General features: G+C 28.8%; 1 protein-coding gene across 7 annotated transcripts in view; it reads right to left on the reverse strand.

Annotated features, from left to right (window-relative positions):
- The window catches only part of LOC129740179 (cAMP-specific 3',5'-cyclic phosphodiesterase), a 204,729-nt gene that overhangs the window by 35,894 nt on the left and 141,827 nt on the right, over positions 1 to 27,008 (reverse strand). For 4 of the 7 annotated variants that reach the window (XM_055731797.1, XM_055731798.1, XM_055731792.1 and 1 more), the window contains 3 exons: positions 21,474 to 21,662; positions 20,915 to 20,977; positions 13,845 to 13,946 (listed from right to left, as the gene is read on the reverse strand). In XM_055731797.1, the coding sequence (XP_055587772.1) occupies positions 13,845 to 13,946; positions 20,915 to 20,977; positions 21,474 to 21,662 (354 nt within the window). Of the gene's footprint in view, positions 1 to 13,844; positions 13,947 to 20,914; positions 20,978 to 21,473; positions 21,666 to 27,008 lie in introns of those variants that run through there. The other 3 variants (XM_055731794.1, XM_055731793.1, XM_055731796.1) reach the window with 3 other exon arrangements.

Genomic DNA, 27,008 nt, shown 5'->3' on the forward strand with positions numbered 1-27,008 from the left:
GACAAAAATGACAAAAATGACAAAAATGACAAAAATGACAAAAATGACAAAAATGACAAAAATGACAAAAATGACAAAAATGACAAAAATGACAAAAATGACAAAAATGACAAAAATGACAAAAATGACAAAAATGACAAAAATGACAAAAATGACAAAAATGACAAAAATGACAAAAATGACAAAAATGACAAAAATCACAAAAATGACAAAAATGACAAAAATGACAAAAATGACAAAAATGACAAAAATGACAAAAATGACAAAAATGACAAAAATGACAAAAATGACAAAAATGACAAAAATGACAAAAATGACAAAAATGACAAAAATGACAAAAATGACAAAAATGACAAAAATGACAAAAATGACAAAAATGCCAAAAATGCCAAAAATGACAAAATGACAAAAATGACAAAAATGACAAAAATGACAAAAATGACAAAAATGACAAAAATGACAAAAATGACAAAAATGACAAAAATGACAAAAATGACAAAAATGACAAAAATGACAAAAATGACAAAAATGACAAAAATGACAAAAATGACAAAAATGACAAAAATGACAAAAATGACAAAAATGACAAAAATGACAAAAATGACAAAAATGACAAAAATGACAAAAATGACAAAAATGACAAAAATGACAAAAATGACAAAAATGACAAAAATGACAAAAATGACAAAAATGACAAAAATAACAAAAATGACAAAAATGACAAAAATGATAAAAATGACAAAAAATATACGAAAATGACAAAAATGACAAAAATGACAAAAATGACAAAAATGACAAAAATGACAAAAATGACAAAAATGACAAAAATGACAAAAATGACAAAAATGACAAAAATGACAAAAATGACAAAAATGACAAAAATGACAAAAATGACAAAAATGACAAAAATGACAAAAATGACAAAAATTACAAAAATGACAAAAATGACAAAAATGACAAAAATGACAAAAATGACAAAAATGACAAAAATGACAAAAATGACAAAAATTACAAAAATGACAAAAATGACAAAAATGACCAAAATGACCAAAATGACCAAAATGACAAAAATGACAAAAATGACAAAAATGACAAAAATGACAAAAATGACAAAAATGACAAAAATGACAAAAATGACAAAAATGACAAAAATAACAAAAATGACAAAAATGACAAAAATGACAAAAATGACAAAAATGACAAAAATGACAAAAATGACAAAAATGACAAAAATGACAAAAATGACAAAAATGACAAAAATGACAAAAATGACAAGAATGACAAAAATGACAAAAATGACAAAAATGACAAAAATGACAAAAACGACAAAAATGACAAAAATTACAAAAATGACAAAAATGACAAAAATGACAAAAATGACAAAAATGACAAAAATGACAAAAATGACAAAAATGACAAAAATGACAAAAATGACAAAAATGACAAAAATGACAAAAATGACAAAAATTTCAAAAAAGAGAAAATGACATGAATGACAAAAATTATAAAAAATTACAAAAGTTACAAAAATTATGAAATAAAAAAAATTATAAAAATTATAAAAATTATTAAAATTACAAAAATTACAAAAATCATTTGTATTTTATTTTTTTAAATTTTAGTAATCAATTTTTGTTTTTTTTTTATTTTACGTTTTCTTAACCTTTCAAAGCTGGTTCTTGTAATCATTTCAGTATTTTCCGCTTTGTCTGCATAAGTTAAAATTGAATAACAAAAATATTATTAAACCAAATTTTATCTACAATGTCCATTCATAGGAGATTTTTTTCTTTTTAAAATATTCTCGTAAAATTGGTCATCAGTATCAGTTGGTGACTCGAAGTAATTTCTAAAACGGTGATGCTTCTAGGAAAATATTCAGCGCTGTCAAGTGACTGGCTTAGCAAGCATTCATACCTGCCAGCTCATAACAAACAAAAAAAAATAATAGAAAGCAACACCACAAAAAGGCAATGGTTCAAAATAATTTCTTTCGTTAGTGCAAGAAAAAAAAGTGACGAACATCGCCGCCATCGAAGCATGCCGTAAGTCGAAGGTTTTCGTTTTTCTTCTGTTGTTGTTGTTGATGTTGTTGTCAAAGCCGAAAAAATGTCACCATCATCCATGTCTACACGTTAAAGTAGGCAGAACCGCGAAATAAACCCCATGTAAATCATTTGTCGCCGCACTTGCTTGCTTGCTGCTGTTGCTGTTGCGATTCGCTCGCCCGCGGCCTCCTGAGTTCGGGGTAAAATTCGAATTTGATTGCATTACACTTAATTACGCCCCGTTCCTCCACCGCCTTTGCCATTTGCCGACCGGAACCACAGCAGAGAAGTGGTGAAAGTTGACGTTCCTCCGACCACACCGAGTGGAAATGAAGGACTTTGAATATTTCATGAAACTCAACAACACCATCAATTCCGGTTTGCAACGAATGGGGGCGGCGAATTCATACAAAAGTACGTAATCTGTGCAATTATTGTTTATTGAACAATTTTAAAATAAAAAACCCGATTTTATACACTTGGTAGTGGATTGTAGCCTTTCTTACAGTCTGTTAAGAATATGTGGAGACATATTATACAAAATCATAAACAAATGATAGTTTGCTCAATTCTGAATCTACAAATTGTGGTTAAGGAATTTCTAATGCACTAAATCCAAAACACTTTAAAAAATTAAAATAGGATAACAGTATTTGGAAATTTGTGATATTTGAATTACTGGATCCTAGAGTGTTCTGTTTGATCTAGTTTCTATGAATTTTTTCTAAATAAGAATAATGGGGATTTTTTTTATTATCTGACGGGTTTGCGCCGGGGGTCTTCAGATTTTCCCCAAAATTGAAAATTTGGTTCATTTTTGCGACTTAAAAACACATGTATTTTTTCAGATTTCTTACATTTTTATTTTTTGAGTTAGCTTCGGTTAGATTTTTTTGTCAATAAAAAATAACCATTTTTCAAAGCTACATAACTCTGTTATTTGTCAACGGAAATTATAAAATAGCACATCAAAATGCATTGAAATTTTATCAGCTTTCCAAATAAAATAGCTTAAAAAATATAAATAAAGACCTTGAATATGAAAAGTTGTAAATAAACTTTAAATGGCGTCTAAAAGTACCGTTTGCACCACCGAATATTTTGCAAAAAATACCATTGAATAGTTCAATTTATGATGCAACTTTCATTTGAAGACACCAAAGAGGGCCATCAACTCCTTAAAGAGTTATGAAAGCAATAATGACGATAAATTTCTTTTTTGCGACGAAAACAAACAATGGTCGAACAACTGCACTCACATATGGAGGTAGCGCGCCCTTCTAACAACATGGAAACAAAAGAACTTATCAAAGGTAAAGGCAGGTAAAAAACACTATTTTTGTAGACTGCCTCTACTCGCATAACAGTCCCATATGAATTTTCGTCATTTTAGGTCAACATAGGGATTCAAAATAAAACACAAAAAAAAAGAGGTTTTGTTCTACAAATTTCGAAAAAAATATCAATTTGTGGCTGTCCTATATAAAATTTTCAATTTTGGGGAAAATCTTAAGACCCCCGGCGCAAATTGTCAGATAATAAAAAAAAATCCCCTGATCTTATAAGTAAAGTACTCTTTCTGGAACCACAGCATATGGTAACTTAAAAACAAAAATTAAGAAAACAATTAAAAACATATACCCAACGATGTGTTTCAAATAATTTAACATTTGTCCGGATTGACCACTGAAGTGAAAATGAGTACATTGAAAACATAATAGGGTAAAATTACAATCGTTGGAGTAAAATACGATGCGGCAACGTAGGGTCTAAAAATCGATCGAATTAAAGTTGAACAAATTGACATCACCAACAAAAACGACGGAAATAACAAAAATGGCTACATTGATAAAATTGACCTAATTTGAAAAATTGATAAAATTGACAAAATTGACAAAGTAGACCAAGTAGACAAAATTGACAAAATTTATAAAATTGACAAAATTAAAAAAATTGACTAAACGGACAGAAATAAAAAAAAATGCCAAAATTGACTAAATTGACAAAATTGACAAAATTGACAAAATTGACAAAATTGACAAAATTGACAAAATTGACAAAATTGACAAAATTGACAAAATTGACAAAATTGACAAAATTGACAAAATTGACAAAATTGACAAAATTGACAAAATTGACAAAATTGACAAAATTGACAAAATTGACAAAATTGACAAAATTGACAAAATTGACAAAATTGACAAAATTGACAAAATTGACAAAATTGACAAAATTGACAAAATTGACAAAATTGACAAAATTGACAAAATTGACAAAATTGACAAAATTGACAAAATTGACAAAATTGACAAAATTGACAAAATTGACAAAATTGACAAAATTGACAAAATTGACAAAATTGACAAAATTGACAAAATTGACAAAATTGACAAAATTGACAAAATTGACAAAATTGACAAAATTGACAAAATTGACAAAATTGACAAAATTGACAAAATTGACAAAATTGACAAAATTGACAAAATTGACAAAATTGACAAAATTGACAAAATTGACAAAATTGACAAAATTGACAAAATTGACAAAATTGACAAAATTGACAAAATTGACAAAATTGACAAAATTGACAAAATTGACAAAATTGACAAGATTGACAAAATTGACAAAATTGAAAAAATTGCCAAAATTGACAAAATTATTGTAATTTTTGTGATTTTCGTTATTTTTGTAATTTTTGCCATTTTTGTATTTTTTGTCATTGTTGTCATCGAATTTATTGTTGTCATTTTTATCAATTTTGACATTTTGGTCATTTTTGTCTTTTTGTCTTTCTGTATTTTTTGTCATTTTTGTAATTTTTGTAATTTTTGTAATTTTTTTAATTTTGTAATTTTTGTCATTTTTGTTATTTGTGTAATATTTGTAATTTTTGTAATTTTTGTAATTTTTCTATTTTTAATATTTTTGCAATTTTTGTAATTTTTGTAATTTTTGTAATTTTTGTAATTTTTGTAATTTTTGTAATTTTTGTAATTTTTGTAATTTTTGTAATTTTTGTAATTTTTGTAATTTTTGTAATTTTTGTAATTTTTGTAATTTTTGTAATTTTTGTAATTTTTGTAATTTTTGTAATTTTTGTCATTTTTGTTTTTTTTTGTAATTTTTGTAATTTTTTTTTGTAATTTTTGTAATTTTTTTTTGTCATTTTTGTTTTTTTTTGTAATTTTTGTCATTTTTTTATGTAATTTTTGTAATTTTTGTAATTTTTGTAATTTTTGTAATTTTTGTAATTTTTGAAATTTTTGTAATTTTTGTCATTTTTGTAATTTTTGTTATTTCTGTAATTTTGGTTTTTTTCGATATTTTTTTATTTTTTTCAATTTGTTTAATTTTTGTAATTTTTGTATTTTTTTTCAATAAGTGTATTTTTTGTAATTTTTGTAATTTTTGTAATTTTTGCATTTTTTGTAATTTTTGTAATTTTTGTTGTTTATGTTATCTTCATAATTTGTTTAATTTTTGTAATTTTTGTAATTTTTGTTATTTTGGTAGTTTTTGTAAATTTTGTAATTTTTGTAATTTTGGTCATTTTTGTAATTTTTGTAATATTTGTAATTTTTGTAATTTTTGTAAATTTTGTAAATTTTGTAATTTTTGTAATTTTTGTAATTTTTTAATTTTTGTTATATTTGTTATTTTTGTAATTTTTGTAATTTTTGTGGTTTTTGTAAATTTTGTAATTTTTTCATTTTTGTAGTTTTTGTAGTTTTTGTAATTTTCGTAATTTTTGTAATTTTTGTAATTTTTGTAATTTTTGTAATTTTTGTAATTTTTGTAATTTTTGTAATTTTTGTAATTTTTGTAATTTTTGTAATTTTTGTAATTTTTGTAATTTTTGTGATTTTTGTAATTTTTGTAATTTTTGTAATTTTTGTAATTTTTGAAATTTTTGTAATTTTTGTAATTTTTGTAATTTTTGTAATTTTTGTAATTTTTGTAATTTTTGTAATTTTTGTAATTTTTGTAATTTTTGTAATTTTTGTAATTTTTGTAATTTTTGTAATTTTTGTAATTTTTGTAATTTTTTTAATTTTTGTAATTTTTGTAATTTTTGTAATTTTTGTAATTTTTGTAATTTTTGTAATTTTTGTTATTTTTGTAATTTTTGTAATTTTTGCAATATTTGTCATTTTTGTAATTTTTGTAATTTTTGTAATTTTTGTAATTTTTGTAATTTTTGTAATTTTTGTAATTTTTGTAATTTTTGTAATTTTTGGTAATTTTTGTTATTTTTGTAATTTTTGTAATTTTTGTAATTTTTGTAATTTTTGTAATTTTTGTAATTTTTGTAATTTTTGTAATTTTTTTAATTTTTGTAATTTTTGTAATTTTTGTAATTTTTGTAATTTTTGTAATTTCTGTAATTTCTGTAATTTTTTACATTTTTGTAATCTTTTTAATTTTTGTAATTTTTGTAATTTTTGTATTTTTTGTAATTTTTGTTATTTTTGTAATTTTTGTAATTTTAAATTTTTGTATTTTTTGTATTTTTTTTAATTTTTGTAATATTTGTAATTTTTGTCATTTTTGTAGTTTTTGTAATTTTTGTAATTTTTGTAATTTTTGTAATTTTTGTAATTTTTGTAATTTTTGTAATTTTTGTAATTTTTGTAATTTTTGTAATTTTTGTAATTTTTGTAATTTTTGTAATTTTTGTAATTTTTGTAATTTTTGTAATTTTTGTAATTTTTGTAATTTTTGTAATTTTTGTAATTTTTGTAATTTTTGTATCTTTTGTTATTTTTGTAATTTTTGTAATTTTTGTAATTTTTGTATTTTTTTTAATTTTTGCAATTTTTGTTATTTTTTAATTTCTGTAATTTTGGAATGTTTGTAGTTTTTGTTTCTTTTTTTGTAATTTTTGTAATTTTTGTAACTTTTGTATTTTTACAATTTTTGTGATTTTTGTTATTTTTGTAATTTTAGAAATTTTTGTAATTTTTGTAATTTTTGTAATTTTTGTAATTTTTGTAATTTTTGTAATTTTTGTAATTTTTGTAATTTTTGTAATTTTTGTAATTTTTGTAATTTTTGTAATTTTTGTAATTTTTGTAATTTTTGTAATTTTTGTAATTTTTGTAATTTTTGTAATTTTTGTAATTTTTGTAAGTGTTGTAATTTTTGTAATTTTTGTAATTTTTGTAATTTTTGTAATTTCTGTAATTTTTGTAATTTTTGTTATTTTTGTAATTTTTGTAATATTTGTAATTTTTGTAATTTTTGTAATTTTTGTAATTTTTGTAATTTTTGTAATTTTTGTAATTTTTGTAATTTTTGTAATTTTTGTAATTTTTGTAATTTTTGTAATTTTTGTAATTTTTGTAATTTTTGTAATTTTTGTAATTTTTGTAATTTTTGTAATTTTTGTAATTTTTGTAATTTTTGTAATTTTTGTAATTTTTGTAATTTTTGTAATTTTTGTAATTTTTGTAATTTTTGTAATTTTTGTAATTTTTGTAATTTTTGTAATTTTTTAATTTTTGTAATTTTTGTAATTTTTGTAATTTTTGTAATTTTTGTAATTTTTGTAATTTTTGTAATTTTTGTAATTTTTGTAATTTTTGTAATTTTTGTAATTTTTGTAATTTTTGTAATTTTTGTAATTTTTGTAATTTTTGTTATTTTTGTAATTTTTGTAATTTTTGTAATTTTTGTAATTTTTGTAATTTTTGTAATTTTTGCAATTTTTGCAATTTTTGTAATTTTTGTAATTTTTGTAATTTTTGTAATTTTTGTAATTTTTGTAATTTTTGTAATTTTTGTAATTTTTGTAATTTTTGTAATTTTTGTAATTTTTGTAATTTTTGTAATTTTTGTAATTTTTGTAATTTTTGTAATTTTTGTAATTTTTGTAATTTTTGTCATTTTTGTATCTTTTGTAATTTTTGTAATTTTTTTTTGTAATTTTTGTAATTTTTGTAATTTTTGTAATTTTTGTAATTTTTGTAATTTTTGTAATTTTTGTAATTTTTGTAATTTTTGTAATTTTTGTAATTTTTGTAACTTTTGTAATTTTTGTAATTTTTGTAATTTTTGTAATTTTTGAAATTTTTGTAATTTTTGTAATTTTTGTAATTTTTGTAATTTTTGTAATTTTTGTAATTTTTGTAATTTTTGTAATTTTTGTAATTTTTTTAATTTTTGTAATTTTTGTAATTTTTGTAATTTTTGTAATTTTTGTAATTTTTGTAATTTTTGTAATTTTTGTAATTTTTGTAATTTTTGTAATTTTTGTAATTTTTGTAATTTTTGTAATTTTTGTAATTTTTGTAATTTTTGTAATTTTTGTAATTTTTGTAATTTTTGTAATTTTTGAAATTTTTGTAATTTTTGTAATTTTTGTAATTTTTGTAATTTTTGTAATTTTTGTAATTTTTGTAATTTTTGTAATTTTTGTAATTTTTGTAATTTTTGTAATTTTTGTAATTTTTGTAATTTTTGTAATTTTTGTAATTTTTGTAATTTTTGTAATTTTTGTAATTTTTGTAATTTTTGTAATTTTTGTAATTTTTGTAATTTTTGTAATTTTTGTAATTTTTGTAATTTTTGTAATTTTTGTAATTTTTGTAATTTTTGTAATTTTTGTAATTTTTGTAATTTTTGTAATTTTTGTAATTTTTGTAATTTTTGTAATTTTTGTAATTTTTGTAATTTTTGTAATTTTTGTAATTTTTGTAATTTTTGTAATTTTTGTAATTTTTGTAATTTTTGTAATTTTTGTAATTTTTGTAATTTTTGTAATTTTTGTAATTTTTGTAATTTTTGTAATTTTTGTAATTTTTGTAATTTTTGTAATTTTTGTAATTTTTGTAATTTTTGTAATTTTTGTAATTTTTGTAATTTTTGTAATTTTTGTAATTTTTGTAATTTTTGTAATTTTTGTAATTTTTGTAATTTTTGTAATTTTTGATATTTTTGTTGTTTTTGTAATTTTTGTAATTTTTGTAATTTTTGTCATTTTTGTAATTTTTGTAATTTTTGTAATTTTTGTAATTTTTGTAATTTTTGTAATTTTTGTGATTTTTGTAATTTTTGTAATTTTTGTAATTTTTGTAATTTTTTTAATTTTTGTAATTTTTGTAATTTTTGTAATTTTTGTAATTTTTGTAATTTTTGTAATTTTTGTAATTTTTGTAATTTTTGTAATTTTTGTAATTTTTGTAATTTTTGTAATTTTTGTAATTTTTGTAATTTTTGTAATTTTTGTAATTTTTGTAATTTTTGTAATTTTTGTAATTTTTGTAATTTTTGTAATTTTTGTAATTTTTGTAATTTTTGTAATTTTTGTAATTTTTGTAATTTTTGTAATTTTTGTAATTTTTGTAATTTTTGTAATTTTTGTAATTTTTGATATTTTTGTTGTTTTTGTAATTTTTGTAATTTTTGTAATTTTTGTCATTTTTGTAATTTTTGTAATTTTTGTAATTTTTGTAATTTTTGTAATTTTTGTAATTTTTGTGATTTTTGTAATTTTTGTAATTTTTGTAATTTTTGTAATTTTTGTAATTTTTGTAATTTTTGTAATTTTTGTAATTTTTGTAATTTTTGTAATTTTTGTAATTTTTGTAATTTTTGTAATTTTTGTAATTTTTGTAATTTTTGTAATTTTTGTAATTTTTGTAATTTTTGTTATTTTTGTTATTTTTGTTACTTTTGTAATTTTTTTTAATTTTTGTAATTTTTGTAATTTTTGTGATTTTTGTAATTTTTGTAATTTTTGTTATTTTTGTAATTTTTGTAATTTTTGTAATTTTTGTAATTTTTGTAATTTTTGTAATTTTTGTAATTTTTGTAATTTTTGTAATTTTTGTAATTTATATAATTTTTGTAATTTTTGTAATTTTTGTAATTTTTGTAATTTTTGTAATTTTTGTAATTTTTGTAATTTTTGTAATTTTTGTAATTTTTGTAATTTTTGTAATTTTTGTAATTTTTGTAATTTTTGTAATTATTGTAATTTTTGTAATTTTTGTAATTTTTGTAATTTTTGTAATTTTTGTAATTTTTGTAATTTTTGTAATTTTTGTAATTTTTGTAATTTTTGTAATTTTTGTAATTTTTGTAATTTTTGTAATTTTTGTAATTTTTGTAATTTTTGTAATTTTTGTAATTTTTGTATTTTTTGTAATTTTTGTAATTTTTATAATTTTTATAATTTTTGTAATTTTTGTAATTTTTGTAATTTTTGTAATTTTTGTAATTTTTGTAATTTTTGTAATTTTTGTAATTTTTGTTATTTTTGTTATTTTTGTAATTTTTGTAATTTTTGTAATTTTTGTAATTTTTGTAATTTTTGTAATTTTTGTAATTTTTGTAATTTTTGTAATTTTTGTAATTTTTGTAATTTTTGTAATTTTTGTAATTTTTGTAATTTTTGTAATTTTTGTAATTTTTGTAATTTTTGTAATTTTTGTAATTTTTGTAATTTTTGTAATTTTTTGTAATTTTTGTAATTTTTGTAATTTTTGTAATTTTTGTAATTTTTGTAATTTTTGTAATTTTTGTAATTTTTGTTATTTTTGTAATTTTTGTAATTTTTTTAATTTTTGTAATTTTTGTCAGAGATATTTTTTTTCGTTAGAGTTCTTGGAGTGTCTAAATTATTGAAAATTTCCTCATTTTGGTAAACTTTTGAAAAAAGTCTGCAAGAGTTGCTTTAAATTATCTGGATAAACTAGCAGACCCGGTAAACTTCGTCTTACTATGTTAAACTTGGCGTCAATTAAATTTTTTTTTCGCTGTTTGGCTTAAAAACAACATCAAGTCTTGAGTTGTTAATCGTATCGCTTTCTTGAACATGTCCTAGCTTTTTAACATATCAATCTTTTCCGTTTGCTCGAATTGTCCCGCTCAATTATATCGGAATCAAATCTAGGAATTTTAACTCAATTCCACGGGTCTTTTCATAAATTATTTAAAAATTCTCTCCTATCAATTTTACATGCATAATACATGAATCCTTTTCGTTTACTTTTCTTTGATTCGGATGCTTTGAATATTGGCGAATGAAATCAGGTAAGCTTCCCGTTGCAAATTCGATTTTTTCAGCACTCAACGCGTTGCAACGTTACTATCAAACTTGGCAAGCCTCTTGCTTAAAAAAAATCTACTCTTTATAACTTGTTCCATAAATAACATATGTGATTATATCTATGTTTTAATTATTGTATACCATTTAGTTGATTTTCTCCGCTTTGCTCGAGTTCACTTTAAGGTTTAAATCGAAATCAAAAGTTTATGATTTATTGGAATTCATTGCATATGAAACTTTATGGAAGAAGAATTTTTAATATCGGGACAATTTATGGAGTTTTGCCCAATATTCTGCCTAACGCAGCACTTTTAGCTCCCGAGTAGTTTTTGATGGTATATTTTTTTAGAACTGAAGAAATAAAAACATTAGATAAGATTTTTTACAAACCATTTTCAAGCAGCTTCGCTTTCCTCGCCTTTGGAAGCAGTGGTTTTTTATTTCCATATTTTCATCAAAATCATGTTCAAAAAAAAAGTTCGCCCTTTTTTTTTATTTGTTCGAGCAAAAAATGCAAATTAAATCAAGAAGACTTTATTTATTGGGTTAATGTTCAAAGGAATTGAATTTGGTTATGAAAGGAGAAAATTTATGTTTAATTTTTTTGTTATTCAACCGTATTAAAGCATTTTTATTTTCATTTTTTCCTTATAGACATACCTGCCAATTTAAACCATTGTTGTCTGATTTAAAATTTTCCTAAACAGTGTTGAAGGTGATTTGCGATTCTATTTAAGATAATGTGATGTTTTCAAGATTCAATAACATTTAATTGGAATGCAGGTTTTGAAAAATTAAATACATAAAAAAGAACTAATCTTTTAAGGCTACGATCATTCATTCTTTTTTCTGGAAATTTTCATGTACATTCACCTCGAAATTTACCTCGACATTTAAAAATTTTAAATATCCGCTTCAAATTTAACACTCGGGATACCCTATCTGACTATTTTAGAGAAAAATTGGTATATGTTTCATGGCTAAAAGGCGTGTTGCCACTTGTTTCACCGTGTGAAATAACAGGAGTTAATATTATTTTCAACACTTTTAGGTCATAATAAAAACTTATCAAAAAAAAATTCTGCTTCTGCTATCAAAAAAATTATGCTTCTGGAAAATCAATCACAAAAAAAATTTACAACAAACAATCGGATCTAAAGTCTCTTCTATGTAGTCAAAATTTGTTAAACAAAAACACACATTTATGTTAAGTACGTACTTGAATTCTGTGTAAACAAACAGGGAACCTGTAAACAGTTTTTTGGTGAACGATTTAAAAAAACAGTTAAGTTTATTTAGTCAGATTGTGTATTTGGGCCCAACCATTTATAAATTAAGAAACCATGCATACATTTTTTTGTAAATGTTGAACGTTTGCAATTCTTTGCATTCGGCCTTAAATGAACATCAATCCTATATAATCTATTTTAAAGGACAGGTTCTTGTTCAGTTCATGTGTCTGTTCATTTGCAACGGATTTAGTGGTTTTGTTCTATAAAATTAAAGGCGCTTGATACAACTTCTGTGAAGCACATTTGTACATGTTCGAAAAATATTTCTAGCGAATTGGATTATAAACCAAATCTTTCCATTTTTCTTTTTGCAAATGTCCGCAAAGAGTCATACCATTATTTCATACGCATCAGTACTAAATTCATATTATTCAGACAACAATTCCTTCTTTAAATAACACGAATTAAAGTTTTAATTTTTTCATATCGTTTAAATGGTTTTGATTTGATCGGCAAAATATCAATCTGGATCAAATGTAAGCGTCATTCTTTACTGTGTGCTGTACAAATGATCTAGGAATCAAGAAGAAAAAACACATCTAGGCTTCATATGGCCACCACATGCATTGAAATTATACTTGGTTGACTTGGCTATGCCATAGTTACTAACCTCCTACGACGCTTGCTCGCGACGCCTCGACCATGGAGACGAAAAACAAACCGCCTGGCGCCGAAAAGAAAGAAAATCTCGATAAAATTGAAGGCCATGACTTTAATTTGATTCAATTTATTACAAATTTAATGATTACGGACAATTGATGCGACTTTTTGTTGTTTTTATTCGATATAAACCGATTCGCATGCCCACAGAATATTCTAAAAATAATATCATTTGAATCGGTTGGGTCATTCCGGAGGAGTAGTACTACAAACACCGTTACAAGAGAATTTTATATAATAGAATATGATTGTTGATTTGAAGAGAAAATGTAAAATTTTAACACAAAACTTTTGAATAGAAGTTCTAGACCACCTAGTGATTATTTTTCGCAAATAGTGCCTTCGATAGGAAAGCGTTTACAGTAGTAAAAACTTTTTAGACATGCCGGAATTTAATTGAAGCTGCCAGAAAAAGACGTCAAGCCATACATAAAAATTATATGCATTTATTTCTTGAAACTTGACTTCTTGTTCTACAATAACGTGTCGCTACTAATAGTCTGTAAGGTTCCTTCAAAACTGTAATAAACTTTATAAGACCTTAGATGTTTTAAAACGGTTTTATGATTTTTCATACTTTAAATAGATCTCTGTGTCAGAAAAAATCTAATGGAATTTCTGAGAGTCAAGAATACAGTTTTAAAGATCATCACTTTTAAAGATCATAAAGAATTTAACTTTCCCTACGTAACAACTTAGATTCATGATAATATAAAGATTTGGAGATAGACAAACCGGAAAGATACACCGGTTCAAATGTTTTTGCTATCAATCAGTCAAAATAATACTCACTTGGGTGGCGTTACGTTCGTCAAGCTGAAGAGGTTCGATCGCACCGAACGTAGGCTTGCCAGAATTTGCGCAAATGGTGTAACGATTAGATCTTCCACATGTCTGTAGATTGGTTACGATTTTCATCCGTCCGTTCGTTCGTTCGTTTTCATTTGACGTTGTAATGCAAGAGACGGGCACGAGATGGCGAGATGACGTCACACAGCCACAAATCCGAAATCCGCAACCACAGCACCGCACAGTGGGATGACACATATACAGTATTTGATGTACATTATACACATGCCAAGGGGGGTCGGTCGTCGGTTGATGATGATGACGTCGGTTTTATCAAGGATCAGAAACCAGAACCAGGACCACGGGACCAGCGGGCAGCGGCCGAGAAACGCGACGACGAGGGTAAAATGGGAAGGAAGAAACGGATTAGCAAGTTTTGCGATTTCGAGATACGATTCGATATGATGGAAATAATAAAAGTGTGATGCTGATAAGTGTGACTTGAACGAAGGGCAAGATGAAGTTGATGACGATGACGATGAGGATGATGATGTTGATAATGATGCTGATGGTGATCTGCCAGTGAAGCGATATGCGGTGAAGTAAAACGAGTCTAGCAGTGGTAAGTATGCAGCTTAGATATGTGTATGCGGTTTTTTTTGTGTGATGGAAATGAACAGCTGACAATTTCCGATGAAGGCTACAACTTGCAAATGTAGCCATATGGTGAACGTTAGTTGGATTTTGCCTAAGGCACAATCATCGCAAAATGTGTGAAAGCACACTTCTTTTGGCAGACATTTCGGTTGCAAGCGGATTGACAGATTGCTAACGGCTGAGAAGGAAAAAAATCGACAGAATCGGATCAGAGTTAACATCTGATGTTATAGTATTATAGTAGGTAACAGTTCAAGTTGTCTAGTGCGGATAAGGCTTAACGGTGTTATATGTAAATATATAAAGGAAATTTTGAGAAAAGTGAAAAATTATCTCCTCCAGATCTCTGCATTAGGGTGTGTCCAGTTGCAACTTTTTTCGATTTTCAAAAAGCGTGTAGTCTAAAGTAATTCCTTTTAGGTCAAAACGAACGACAGAATTTTTGCTGATTTTAAAAATGATGTTAAGATACCAGGGTTCTGATTTGAAATTTTCTATGGAAAACGCGAAATTCTGTTCGGAGTTCGGAGAATGTAACTTTTTTTTTAAAATTTTTCTAGAATATTTTGTTCTTACGCGTTGCTTATGAAATTCCAATATATGAAGCTTACTGGAAAAATCTCTGGCTATAGCCAAAGATTATATTTAACTTGTTGTAACTTCGCTAAAGACGGCAAAGCAGTAGGAGTAGCGAAAAAATAGTCATAACGTCCCAAACAGAGCATTTTTCTTCATGAAAGTAATCTAGCGAAGCTGCTAAATTTTTCGACCCATTTTCAAAAACATAGGTTTGACAAGAATGCTATTGAATTTAGAGTCTTGAAATGTTCTGATGCAATGACCTACATTCAATTCTCTATCATCATACCAGATGCAACGGATCTGCAAAAAATGAACTAAAAATTAGTTTGAGCTGTCTTTTTTACTTACTATTATTTGTTCAAATCCCATTTTAAATAAGGTTTGGCCATTTCTAATAGCGCAGCTCGATTGATTCGAACAAATTCTTGCGTTTTTTTTCCAAAGCAGTAAACCTTATCTGGGGCCACCAATACCTTCCTAACTTTCTCCCGTCAACTCAAAACTGCATTCTGTCTTCAATAGAAATAATTATAGAAAATACCATGTTTTTGTAGATATTCTTCAGTGTAGCCAGTTACTTCAACAGCTAGTTCAGAAAGTTTTTATTTATAATTTTCAATTTTCTTCGAAATTTATTGTTTTATGCCAAACATTTTTGGTCAAAAATATTTATTTATTTATTTATTATTTCACCTTCGACTATGTCGCACAGATGTGTACTTATTAACTAATCCTTAATCTAAATGAACACTTGCTTAAATTAAAGTCGAAAAGGTGGTAAACATTATTAAAGTGGCGACATGAATTTTCCAGAGGGTTATTAAGGTCATATTGTGTACGATGAGTTGGGAGTCTTAGGCTTAGGCTTAGGGAGTCTTGTTTAATTGAAGTTTTTAGGAACAACTATTGATCAAAATTTTAAAATATGCTCGTGTATTTTGTTTGCAAATCTCCAAAAAAAAGTTGTTCTAGACCCCCCGATCGATTTTTTCGTGAATAGTGCGTTGGATAGAGGAGAGTCTCCTCTATCATGTGCAGGGAAGCGAATTGAGAAGAACTGATAATGATAACTGATTTGTCACTTGTGTAACACATAGCGTTAAATATGAGAACGCGATGACTTCACATCTGTTTCCAATGTCGATCAAGATAACTCGTCCGAAATTGTTTTCTCTCAGTCAGTTTTAGGTCTGAGAATATTCTTCGACAAACCTGGAATCGAGCAAGAGAACAAACGCAAATAGAGTGCGTTTTCCAGCTATTTGCGTCCATTCTGACTCTCCGCGCCTTTAACTTTATGCAAAATACTGATAAATTTTCATTCGTCCGGGAGCGAGAAGTTATACTGAACGTTTAAAGAGAAGATAAATTTGAATCGGAATCCACATCTTATCGAGAGCAAAATTGAAATCGAAAAGTGTTCCTATTCAAAATCAAGTTTTAAATACTCAAATTGAATCTGTGAAATGTAATTTGGAGAGAGCTGTTAGCTGTTATTTCCAAAATCATAGAAAAATGTATGACTTCACAGAATTTTGAGAAAAAAATTATCAAAGAATCTAAGAAAATACTCACAAATTTCACAGATTTTTTTAAAAATTCCGGTGGTTCCAAAACTATAAAGCTTGCTTCATTTAGCATTGGAACAAACTTTTGCTCATACTGTGGCGCTCCTGGTGGACAAATTTGGATGTTCTTGGCACCCACGTATGTATTTTTGACATTCCGCAAATCGACTGTATTTTGAAAACAATCAACATGGAAGCAGAAAAAAGGGAAAAATTCTGCACAGTTTTTTTTTTTTTGAAAATCCATTATTTATGTTCTGCATAGCTCAACAGCTGAAATTGCCCAGGTGCATTATCAAACGGTATTAGGAAACATTGGCGACGATTCGGAAGCCTCAAGTCAATCGTCGTAGTGGAACTGTCGACCGGAAACTGCGTGGTAAGATTTTGAAGACGATTAGGAGGAATTCCAATCTGTAGGACCGTGATTTGGCCAGAAAATTCGGTGCTACCCATAGTACCGTGAAGAGCATTCGACTCCGGGAAGGAATCAAGTCGTATCGAGCTATCAAACAGCCAAACCGGACAATAAAAACAGAATAGTGTGGCCAAAATCCGTGCTCGGAAGCTATACGACCAGGTGCTGACCAAGTTCGCGGGTGTCTTTTGATGGACGATGAAACCTATGTCCAGGCTGACTTCGGGCAAACTCCAGGTGAAAAATTTAACTTGGCAACTTGGCAAAGTATGAAGAAAATGCTACAATTCTATGAAAAAAGATCTGGAATCTAATAAAAAATAACTGATATACAGGCAATTGATTTTGTTCCAATTCTAAATGAAGCGAGCTTTAATTTTTAATGTTAACATAAATTTTCGATTTTTTTCTTTGAATCGTAAATAGAGTAGGCTACGCTTGTTAGTGACGGGTGTGTTTATATAAGGCAGCAAAAATTAAAAAAAAAAGGAAATTTTGAAAACTCTTGAAATTGTATTCGGATGCAACGCCAAATTTATAAATAGTGTTCACAGAACCTGACCATCGTATTCCGGAATAGATTAAAAAAATGGTCGCAATTGGAACAAAATGGTCCTTCTAGACGATGGCTTACTGGTTTGAAAAGACATCGGAATACGGAACAAAGCTAAGTACTTTTATTATTGTTGTCGGTAAACCGATTACATGAAATTATTTTTTAACAAATTTGTCAAGTTAAGTACTTGTTGTGAAAAATTTAGAAATGAGATAAAACTCTATAGACACACAGTACATAAAAATGGTCTCTAACATTGTCTTGTGAATCTATTTATACATTCATCTCATGGAATTGTGTACAACAATGTACAGCTATATTTAAAGAAAATTCTTTTGATTGAATTTTGTGAAAAATCAGAGTTTCTATATCATTGAGAATCTGATAATTTAAAATGTCAGTATAGAATCTCGGTCAGGCCGAGTTTTTTCAAGAAAATTAATTCACTTGCTCCCGACTTTCTGGACAATGATTACTTTTGAGTCGAACTTACAATTCTTCAAGTGGTTTTTCTTTGAACGGTGAGAATCGATGAATATTTGGCATTTGTTAATAACAGGGTGCAAATGATGAGTGATTTTTTTCAGTAAACCACACTTTTTCCAGTTTCAAGTCGTAGATGGCAGCACTATCTTGCAATTAAAACTAAATTAAGTTCCAAAACAGATTTGTTGGAGTTCAAATCATTACAATAATACTGCTAGCCGTCTGGTCCATCAAGCTCCATTGGAAAGTACATAATTATTCTGATTATCGGTCCAAGAAATTCACTTTTAGTGACCTTGATACAATTAAAATTTTTTGATTAAGTGATCTAAGAATTTCCAAGGCGTTCACACGGTACCAAGTGCTTATTTCTTGGCCGTCATCCAGCACACCTGAATTAATCGCGGATATTCGAAAATGGGCATCAATTCGGTTTAATTTTTGGATTAGAATTCAGTTGCAAATCTATGTTTCATCATTTTGCATTATACGAATGAATGTTACTGAAGAAATCAAGCAGATTGATAAAGTATTATAGCTCAAATATCAAATTTCTTAACGCTAGAGGAGCATCTCTTAAAACCCCCTTTTAAAACCCTCGAAAACCTTTGGAATTCTAAAAAACTAATGAAAATGCAGTTATCTATTCAAATAATTCGTAGAAGCATTATTATTCACTTTTAAAGAGTAAATTTTTAGAAAGAATCTTGTTTTTGTTGAAAAACACAAGTGGTACTGTTCTTATTTCGCACCCTTTTTTTCTTTTCATATTTTTGGTCCTTAACGCCAATTGCTACTTCCAAAAAAAGTAAACTTATACTTGATTTATCCGTTAAACAATTAAAATAACTGTAGAAAAAATTTTTGGTGATTATCAATCATTCATATTTTAACAAGCAAAACACATAATGGTACTATTCTGATTTCGCTAACTGTATCTCACTTGAATCTCAACCGATTTTTACAAAATTTAAAGTTTTGGAAACCTCGTATTGTAAGTCAAATATGTTTTTGCAGTTTTCAGGAAAGCTGAAGTTAGAAGGTTTTTCTCCGACTTCTCTGTTGAATTCTTGAATGATTGATACAAGTTTTGATAAATTTCATCTTCAAATCGTACAGAGACCAAGAAAAAACCTCAACTCTTACATAGAACAAAGATTCAAATGTGATCATTCTGGAAAAAGCTTCGTGGGCCACAAAAAACAGCCGCGGGCAACCCATGCTCTAGACCCAATCTCAACTTGGCACGACAGACGGTGCTGAGAGGAGATTCCACTTGTTGACAACATTCCGAGATGAGGCAGTCTTCTTACTGGCACAGGCACGCACGACTTCCCAGTCCAAAGTTTTGTCCACCAGACCCGCTTTCCGCCAAAATTTTTTTGTCCAAGAAGCTGCTCTCCTCTCCACACTTCCGAATCGCATTTCAAACCGCTGCAATGCTTACTTCTTCCATTTTAACTATCTGACTCAGCGAAATGTTGTGTTGTGGAGATACAACATTTTTGCACAATATGTTTTTGATTTTCCTTGGCAAATGGTTCTCATCCTCACGAAAATTATGAAAACTGGAGCTCACAATACACAGAGTTTTAAGATGAACTGTAACCAACAACACACAGTGGAAATCAGCTGTTTCAACGTCATACGAAATGGATAGGATTGAATCAAAATTGTGCTTAGACACAATTGGAAATCCGATATCTCTGTACCGGTAGAAAGTTATTTCCCTAAATTATACATGAATTTATGGCACGTGATCAACGATGAGTTCACCCGGACTGTATTTGCCTAGGAATTTGAGTGTGTAACAGGCCGCGATAGATATAATCAACGGTGGAGTTATCCTACTCACGCATACTCCATGGTTTGTGCAAGGGTAATAAAACTCCACCATAGGTAATGCCTTTTACTTCAAGGGCAGCAGCGGATGTAGGAAATGATCTTCTCTGCAGTTGATCTCGTAGAGAAAGCGGTACTTCAATGTCTTGAAATGTCGAGGTAGGACAACTTTTGGCGCCAGCAAATTCGTCTGAGTCGGTGAATGACAAATTATTCGTCAAGTATCATCCAAGTGGTTGCGTCAGAAGTCCTTTGAGTGTGATCGAGCGGCCAATGCACTCGCTAGGTGTGAAGAAGTTTGACGAGAGTAATGTGGTGTGTTACGGAGCCAGGAAAAGCTGTCCCTAGATAAGCGATTTCCGATTTGTGAAACAGATGTCGAGTCATCAGGACAGGTCAGACCCTAAGTCATTACGAAGCATTGGAAGCATCAAGTTTCATTGAGATCGTGTATGTATTTGTGCTCGTTTTTAAAAAAAAGTCAGTGTGGTCAGTGGTTCAAGCGTCAGTGTTAAAGCAAATGAGCATCGTGTAGTATCCATCAAAAAGATTTTTTTTTTGCAAAATCCGTCTCACACAAAATTTGCACCGATCGTCCATCCATATCGATCAAATATAACAGCAACAAGAAAGTTAATTATGGATAGGTCATTGAAAGAGAATAGCAGCGCACTAACGTCAAACGCGTAGTAGTAGTAGATCACATTGAACAACCATTTAGTGTGATGACATGATCAGATGATGAGCACGATAACATGAACAAGGTAGGAAACTATGCAGTGATACGTTGAAGTCGACCGTGTTGGCAGCCTGATTCGTTTTAGATTTCGAGTAGGTTGAGTGTGTTAAGTAAGATAGTGGGCAAAAGAGAAGTAGGTAGTGTGGTAGTAGTTTGTCTCAAACAAATAAAACCCTCCAACTACCGCAGATCAAGTTGGTGTTAACGAGGGTTGTCAGTACTTACGCTCGTTCCGTTGTGGTGATCGTTGGCGCCTCCACTTCTTTGATTCTAGAAAATTTATCAGTTCTGATCAGTTCGAGTTCGGAACATCGTCGGTGTTTTTTTTGGATTTTTTTTTGGTAAATTTTGGTGATGGTATTCAATAGAGTTGGTTGAACCAGGTTGATTGGTTTAGTTGGTAGTTTTTTTTTTGTTTTTTGGTTTGGGAGCATATTACACAGGTTGGTGTCGAATGCAGGGCAACAACATATGGGAAAGTAAAGAGACATACATTAGGTACTAGATAAGTAGATGAACACAAGACAATAAACAGATGATAGGTAGCATTCGCCTTGCATTGAACAAAATGAAGGAGAGTAACCAGCAAAAAGACAGTGTTGGTCCATCGAGGGATCTCCAGAGTTTTTTTTTTCGTTGGACAAGGTTTGTTTTGATTTGGGCAAGAGGCAACAAAAAATGTGACGATGCGCCAAAAAATACAAAATGCGCAATCGAAGCTATTGATTTTTTGTTTGTTTTGGGCGAGACTAGAATCGGAATCGGATCGGAATGATAGCAATACCTTTCACTGGCGATGCTGGAATTCCGAGACATCGACTTCGGCGACATCTCGAAATCGGAATCGGACCGATACAGGAAGGATTCTCGTCGCTGAGGTAGATTCTGCAGTACCAGTCCAGCGGCGGCTGCTGCTGCCGGAGATCCACCTTCCAGCGGTGATCGCGAACCCTGACCATTCTCTACGTCGAAGCTGCTGGACAGAAGGAAGAGAGAGATAACAAAGAACACGGAATTAGTTTTGGGTTAGGAGTTACGCATGGCGGCATGAATTTCTGACATGTGACAGTAGTGTATGGTATATGGGTTAGCGTTAGTTGTATAATACAGTTATTACGTTACATATGTTGTCATTGATTGATAACGTCATTACACAATGTGATTGTGGTTTGATGATTTTAATTACAATTTCCATAAATTCGAACACATTTTTCCAGTTGAATTCGAGTTTACTTAAATATTCGTTGAATATAAGATCAGTAGACGTTGAACTGTTTGAAATAATTGCAATTTTTACAAGTAACAGTAATCTACTATTACCAGCCTAATGACTGAATTCAATGTTGATCCTTATTGGTGGCAGACGTCCAGGCTTACTTAAATGATGTAGAAACGTTATTAAAATATGAATAAAAAAAATTGAACCAATACATGGTTTAATGTATTGAAAACAAAACTATGAAATTCTAAAGACCGCAACACCAGACCCCTGATGTGATTTTGCGGTGTATTCCATCATCAATTCCGACAGAGCCCTTGGATGCCTGTTTCTCAGTTTGTACCGGCTCAAGTTGTATCTGTATGTTGGTGGTAGACTTTCTGCCTCTGACCGCAACCAGGCCCCACCTGATCGCAATCGAGCCAAACCGAGCCGAGCCACTGATTTTATCGTCGTTGATAAACATCGAAATGGAATAATACAATCAGCTTACGGTTTCGTTCCTGTTGTTTCTTCCAGTCAGGCAGCAGCAGCTCGTGGCTGGTTAAGAATACGATACAGTTGGGTTGGGTTATGTATAGAGGTGTAGGTGGCATGGGATAAATATATTTTTCTTGTTGTTTGTGTCGTTCATAGGTGAACCCATCCGATGGGGACACATATTATTGTCCCGGGTACCCGGGAAAATGGGTTCGATTTTTTCCTTTCCACCGAAGACTTTGTTGTGATTTTCCAACCGGCTCAAGCAACCCTCTAGTCCCACTTATATTGGAGATTATCTTTGGAAATATGATATGATTTAGTAAACACATTTGTTTGGTAGCGGAAAGCGCTATTTTCGGAAACAAATGGATTCAATTGTTGATGTTTTATGTTGCTTGTTTGTTGGTTCGAAAATTTATCAAATTTTGTTCCTTCCGGTACGTTAAAGAGGGTACATCAGGGGCTTGATGGTTGAAAAAATCCCAAACAACCTACGAAGCATGACACTCACCACGTATAAATAGTAACTTTCATTTTCTCGATATTTGAATTGAATTTAGGAACTCTTAGTTATTTTGGATTTTTCTAAGTATGCCATGACATCGTGTATTCAAAGCTTGCTTAAATATCCAACTGATCAGTATGTCATGAAATTGTTTAGATGAAGTTTCACATGAGATGGTAGAAAATTTACCAGCAAATTAACCATCCACTGGTCAACGATTAAAAATCCAACGTCCCCAGTATAGTGAATAGAATCAGTCGAGTTTTATTCGAAGGTCTACCTAACACCAAATTTCGAATTTTGTTGCATGTGTTATCGCACCTTTATCTGAGTTAATTTGACATTTCGAAAAAATATGCAACTTCATGTGTAGCAACAGTTATTGTAAGTAAATTAAAATTAATTGAAACTACAGTATTTATCATAGATTCTAGATAAATTCTAGATAAAAAACTGGATGTTTTACGGAAATACGTTTCATGTTTTGGTTTAATAATCAGACAATTGTATATTGTTTTAAATAAAATGGAACGAAATGAATGATTGATTTGTGCTTCGAAGTCGGAATGTACTTTTTATCAAAATTTATTTACTAGAGGATTACGGGTGGAAAATATGATTGTCGTATGCAAACATTTGTTCAAATTTATACAACAGAAATCAGAGTTTTTGTTTCAAGTTTAAAAAACTGTTATTGCGTATCTTTTAATACAAAGACTTCTGAAATCTGTCACATTTAAGATTATCTACGAGAGCATTGCTATGAAGAATTTTGGGTAGGCTTTGGGAACTATGTCAAATATTACAGTTTGAATAAAATAAGTCCAAAATAAAAAAAAAATTATTTTAGTATAAATGTTAATGTTTAGAAAACGTTATATTTCGTCAGTTAAAAGTGTGATCAGTTGGTCAATCTTTGATAGAAAATTTTAATAAAAAGCATGAAAACAAAAAAAATAACCCATTAAATGGTTAAAGTGACAGTAAGCATGTAGCTAATATAAAAGAGTTATGAACGGTACTGTGTGCCAGAACCATAACATTTCAACGGTGACCAAAAAAGGCTCTTATCTCGAGCATTTTATGTTAGGCTGATTATTCCTGATTTTTATTCTCGAACTTCCTGAATTTTGGAAAAAAAATGTTGCAACCCTGCATATGACCGTGAGTTGCGGCAAACTTGAAGCAATCGAACATGTGCGCGCTCGGCTAAAATCCCGAGTCGATGGGTGGTGATCAGTGATGGCAACTTTTTTTTCAAAAAGTCTGGAAGATTTCAAAAAATTGTCTGGAAAAATCTGGTTAGAAAACTTTGTAGGTAAAGACCATTTTTTTGGTCGCCACATCAAAATTTTGCAGATTTTCTGTATGCTGTGTGACTGTGTACTGTGTAACAATCATAAATTGATAGCAAACACTTTTAACATGGCCGCATTAGGACATCGGGGGAATTTACATGGAGATACAGATAAAAGGGTTCAAGAGGTGTCTGAAATTAAAATCATAATTTCAAATCAAGATTGAAGAAACAAATTACAAAAATGAAATTCCAATTTAAAATTGACAATCAAAGTTACAATCAGAGCTAAAGTAGGAATTTTTAAATTTGTAATTCAAATGCGGCATTTCTTTAAAACACAAAAGCGTTCAAGTAATGAGTTGAAAATTAACAAAAGGAAAGACTTTGTATGCTGCAACTTCTCTAATTTTTTTTTTTTCAAAATAATACCTGATGATCCTATTTGCATGACGATTTTTTTCCACCTATCATTTATGTACTCACTCTCACTGACTCTCGCTCACTGATAATTACTGTATTTTTTTTTTTTTTTAATTTTGACAAATCTAAGGAAAATGTGTTTCTAGCCGTCGCACCCAGAAGTATTTTACCCAAAAACCTGACCAAAAGTCAAAATTTAAAAAAAAATTGCTTCTTGAATGCATATGGCACTATGTACCAGTAAGTTTTTCAACATTAATTTTTTTTTTTACGAACAACAGCAGCTGTCAACTCTTAAATATTTTTATCCACTGGAATTATACAACACACCGTATAAAAATTGCGTCACTGTTCAACATGTGATTACAGGTTTAAGAAGTGACTTAACAAGAAATTTTGAAATGGAGAATTTAAATGAATGTTAGAATGTTATATTTAAGGATACTTTGTTGCAAAAAAGTGATTCAGATACTGTACATGGAGCTCCAAAAACCGTTTATTTTGTTAATAGTTTTCAAAGCTTTTTGTTAAACAAGTGTTTTTGTTTATGTTCCCAGCAAGTCAAAGCAACACATTTTATATCATGTGAAAATTCATAACGTCATGAACCATGTACAGAAGAAAAAACTTCCGCATACTTCCGCACTCGTAATATTTTCAATGTTGAAGTTGAATTTTTTTTAAAATATATACTTTATTCGAATAAGTAAAAGAGGTGGAATATTTATTGTTGAGTAGATATTCCAGATTCTCCGGATCGATTTGGACATGCCCGGGGTTTCAAATTGAAGTGGACAAGTAAACCGAATTACGGTCTGAATCAAACAGAAAACTCAAATTGGGCTTAATTTTATATAGGTACAGCTAGCTTTATCTTAACTGTTTATTTAGGCGTTCGAAAAAACAATTTGAAATTTCAAATGTTTTTCGTCATTTCATCAAAGATTTTTGGATTTGGAAATTGAATTCTTCCTAAATTTGTCCGAATTTTGTGTTGAAATATTCGAAATTAAATGCCCATCAAAGTGCCCTAAATGACTTTTGGAAAAGTTATGTACTGCAGACTAAAATTGATCCTAGGCCTAGTACAAGGTCTCATCACGGAAAGGGGTAACTCAACGAGCCTGATGTTTTTTTTTTAGGATTTTGAAACATTTTGTTCAGGAGGAACATGAATAACTAGTTTTTCGTAAACAACTTTGGTCCCCTTCGGCCGATTTGAATACGGGTTTTCTTAAAGCCTAAATTTTGACAAATATTTCATCCTAAGACTGCATTTCGATTCGAGATAAGATAAAACAAAGTTATAAGGCTTCAAAAATAGGTTAACTTTACCGTATTCAAAAGAAATATTCCGAAGGGGAAATAAGTTATTGAAAGACTGGATTTTCATGTTTCTCCCGTACAAAATGACTCAAAATCCCTTACAAACTACAGGCTCGTTGATCGACCTCTTCCCTTTGCTCCGATCTGACCCAAATTTGGCATGAGATCTTGTACTAGGCCTAGGATAAATTTTAGCTTGCAGCGCATGATATTTAACAGGTTTGAAATTCCCATGCAAACTTGGGGCAAACTTATGGCCAGATTTTGCAGGTTTAAAAAAACGTGCTCATTTGCTCAGTCAACAAAAACGCGGGAAAAATCTGTAGGGGAAAGTCGGGTAAGACGGTTAAGGTAGAATTGCAATAGAAAATCAGTTATTTCTTTTTTTCATCTCAGCAATTAAGCATTGAAATTAGTAAATATTCATCATTAAGTCTTTTATATAGCAATCTAAAATATGCTTGCGAATAGCACTCCAAGCAATCGAAAGTCACTTATTTACTTGAATGAAGGTATTGAAAGTTACATATTGGCTGACAAAGAGAATTAACTGCCCAATTCCCTTAGTGAACTATATGTACTCATTAACGAACTTGAAAGTTGCAAAAGTGATCTATACGTACGTTATACGGGACTTAAGTCACATAAAGGGCACAAAAGTGCCCAAAACTGGATTTGGTGAGTCACATAAAGGGTACAAAAGTATTCAAAACAGGATTTAGTAAGTCCCAAAAAGCGCATTGATGTGCTTTCAAAATCAAATCTCCACTTCGAGTTTCATTTTCAGTTAGAACAACATGTAGGCGTGGTCTTGTGGTAGCGTGTTCGATTTTCACCACGAAGGTCGGGGTTCGATCCCCAATCCGGGCAAGTTTTTTTTCAATAAGTAATTTAGTAATTGAGAGACCATTCTGATGCGATATATGTAGGAAATGTGAGAAAGAAGCAATTGAGCAATTTGTCGAGTTTGGAATCCGGCGCGTGGCATCATGGCGGCACCGGTACAGAACACAGTAAATAATCAACAGAAGGTGATATGAACCGAAGCCAAGGGTTCAGTCGAGAT

The sequence above is a fragment of the Uranotaenia lowii genome, chromosome 1 (assembly GCF_029784155.1).
Source record: "Uranotaenia lowii strain MFRU-FL chromosome 1, ASM2978415v1, whole genome shotgun sequence".
In the NCBI taxonomy this organism is placed as follows: Eukaryota; Metazoa; Arthropoda; class Insecta; order Diptera; family Culicidae; genus Uranotaenia; species Uranotaenia lowii.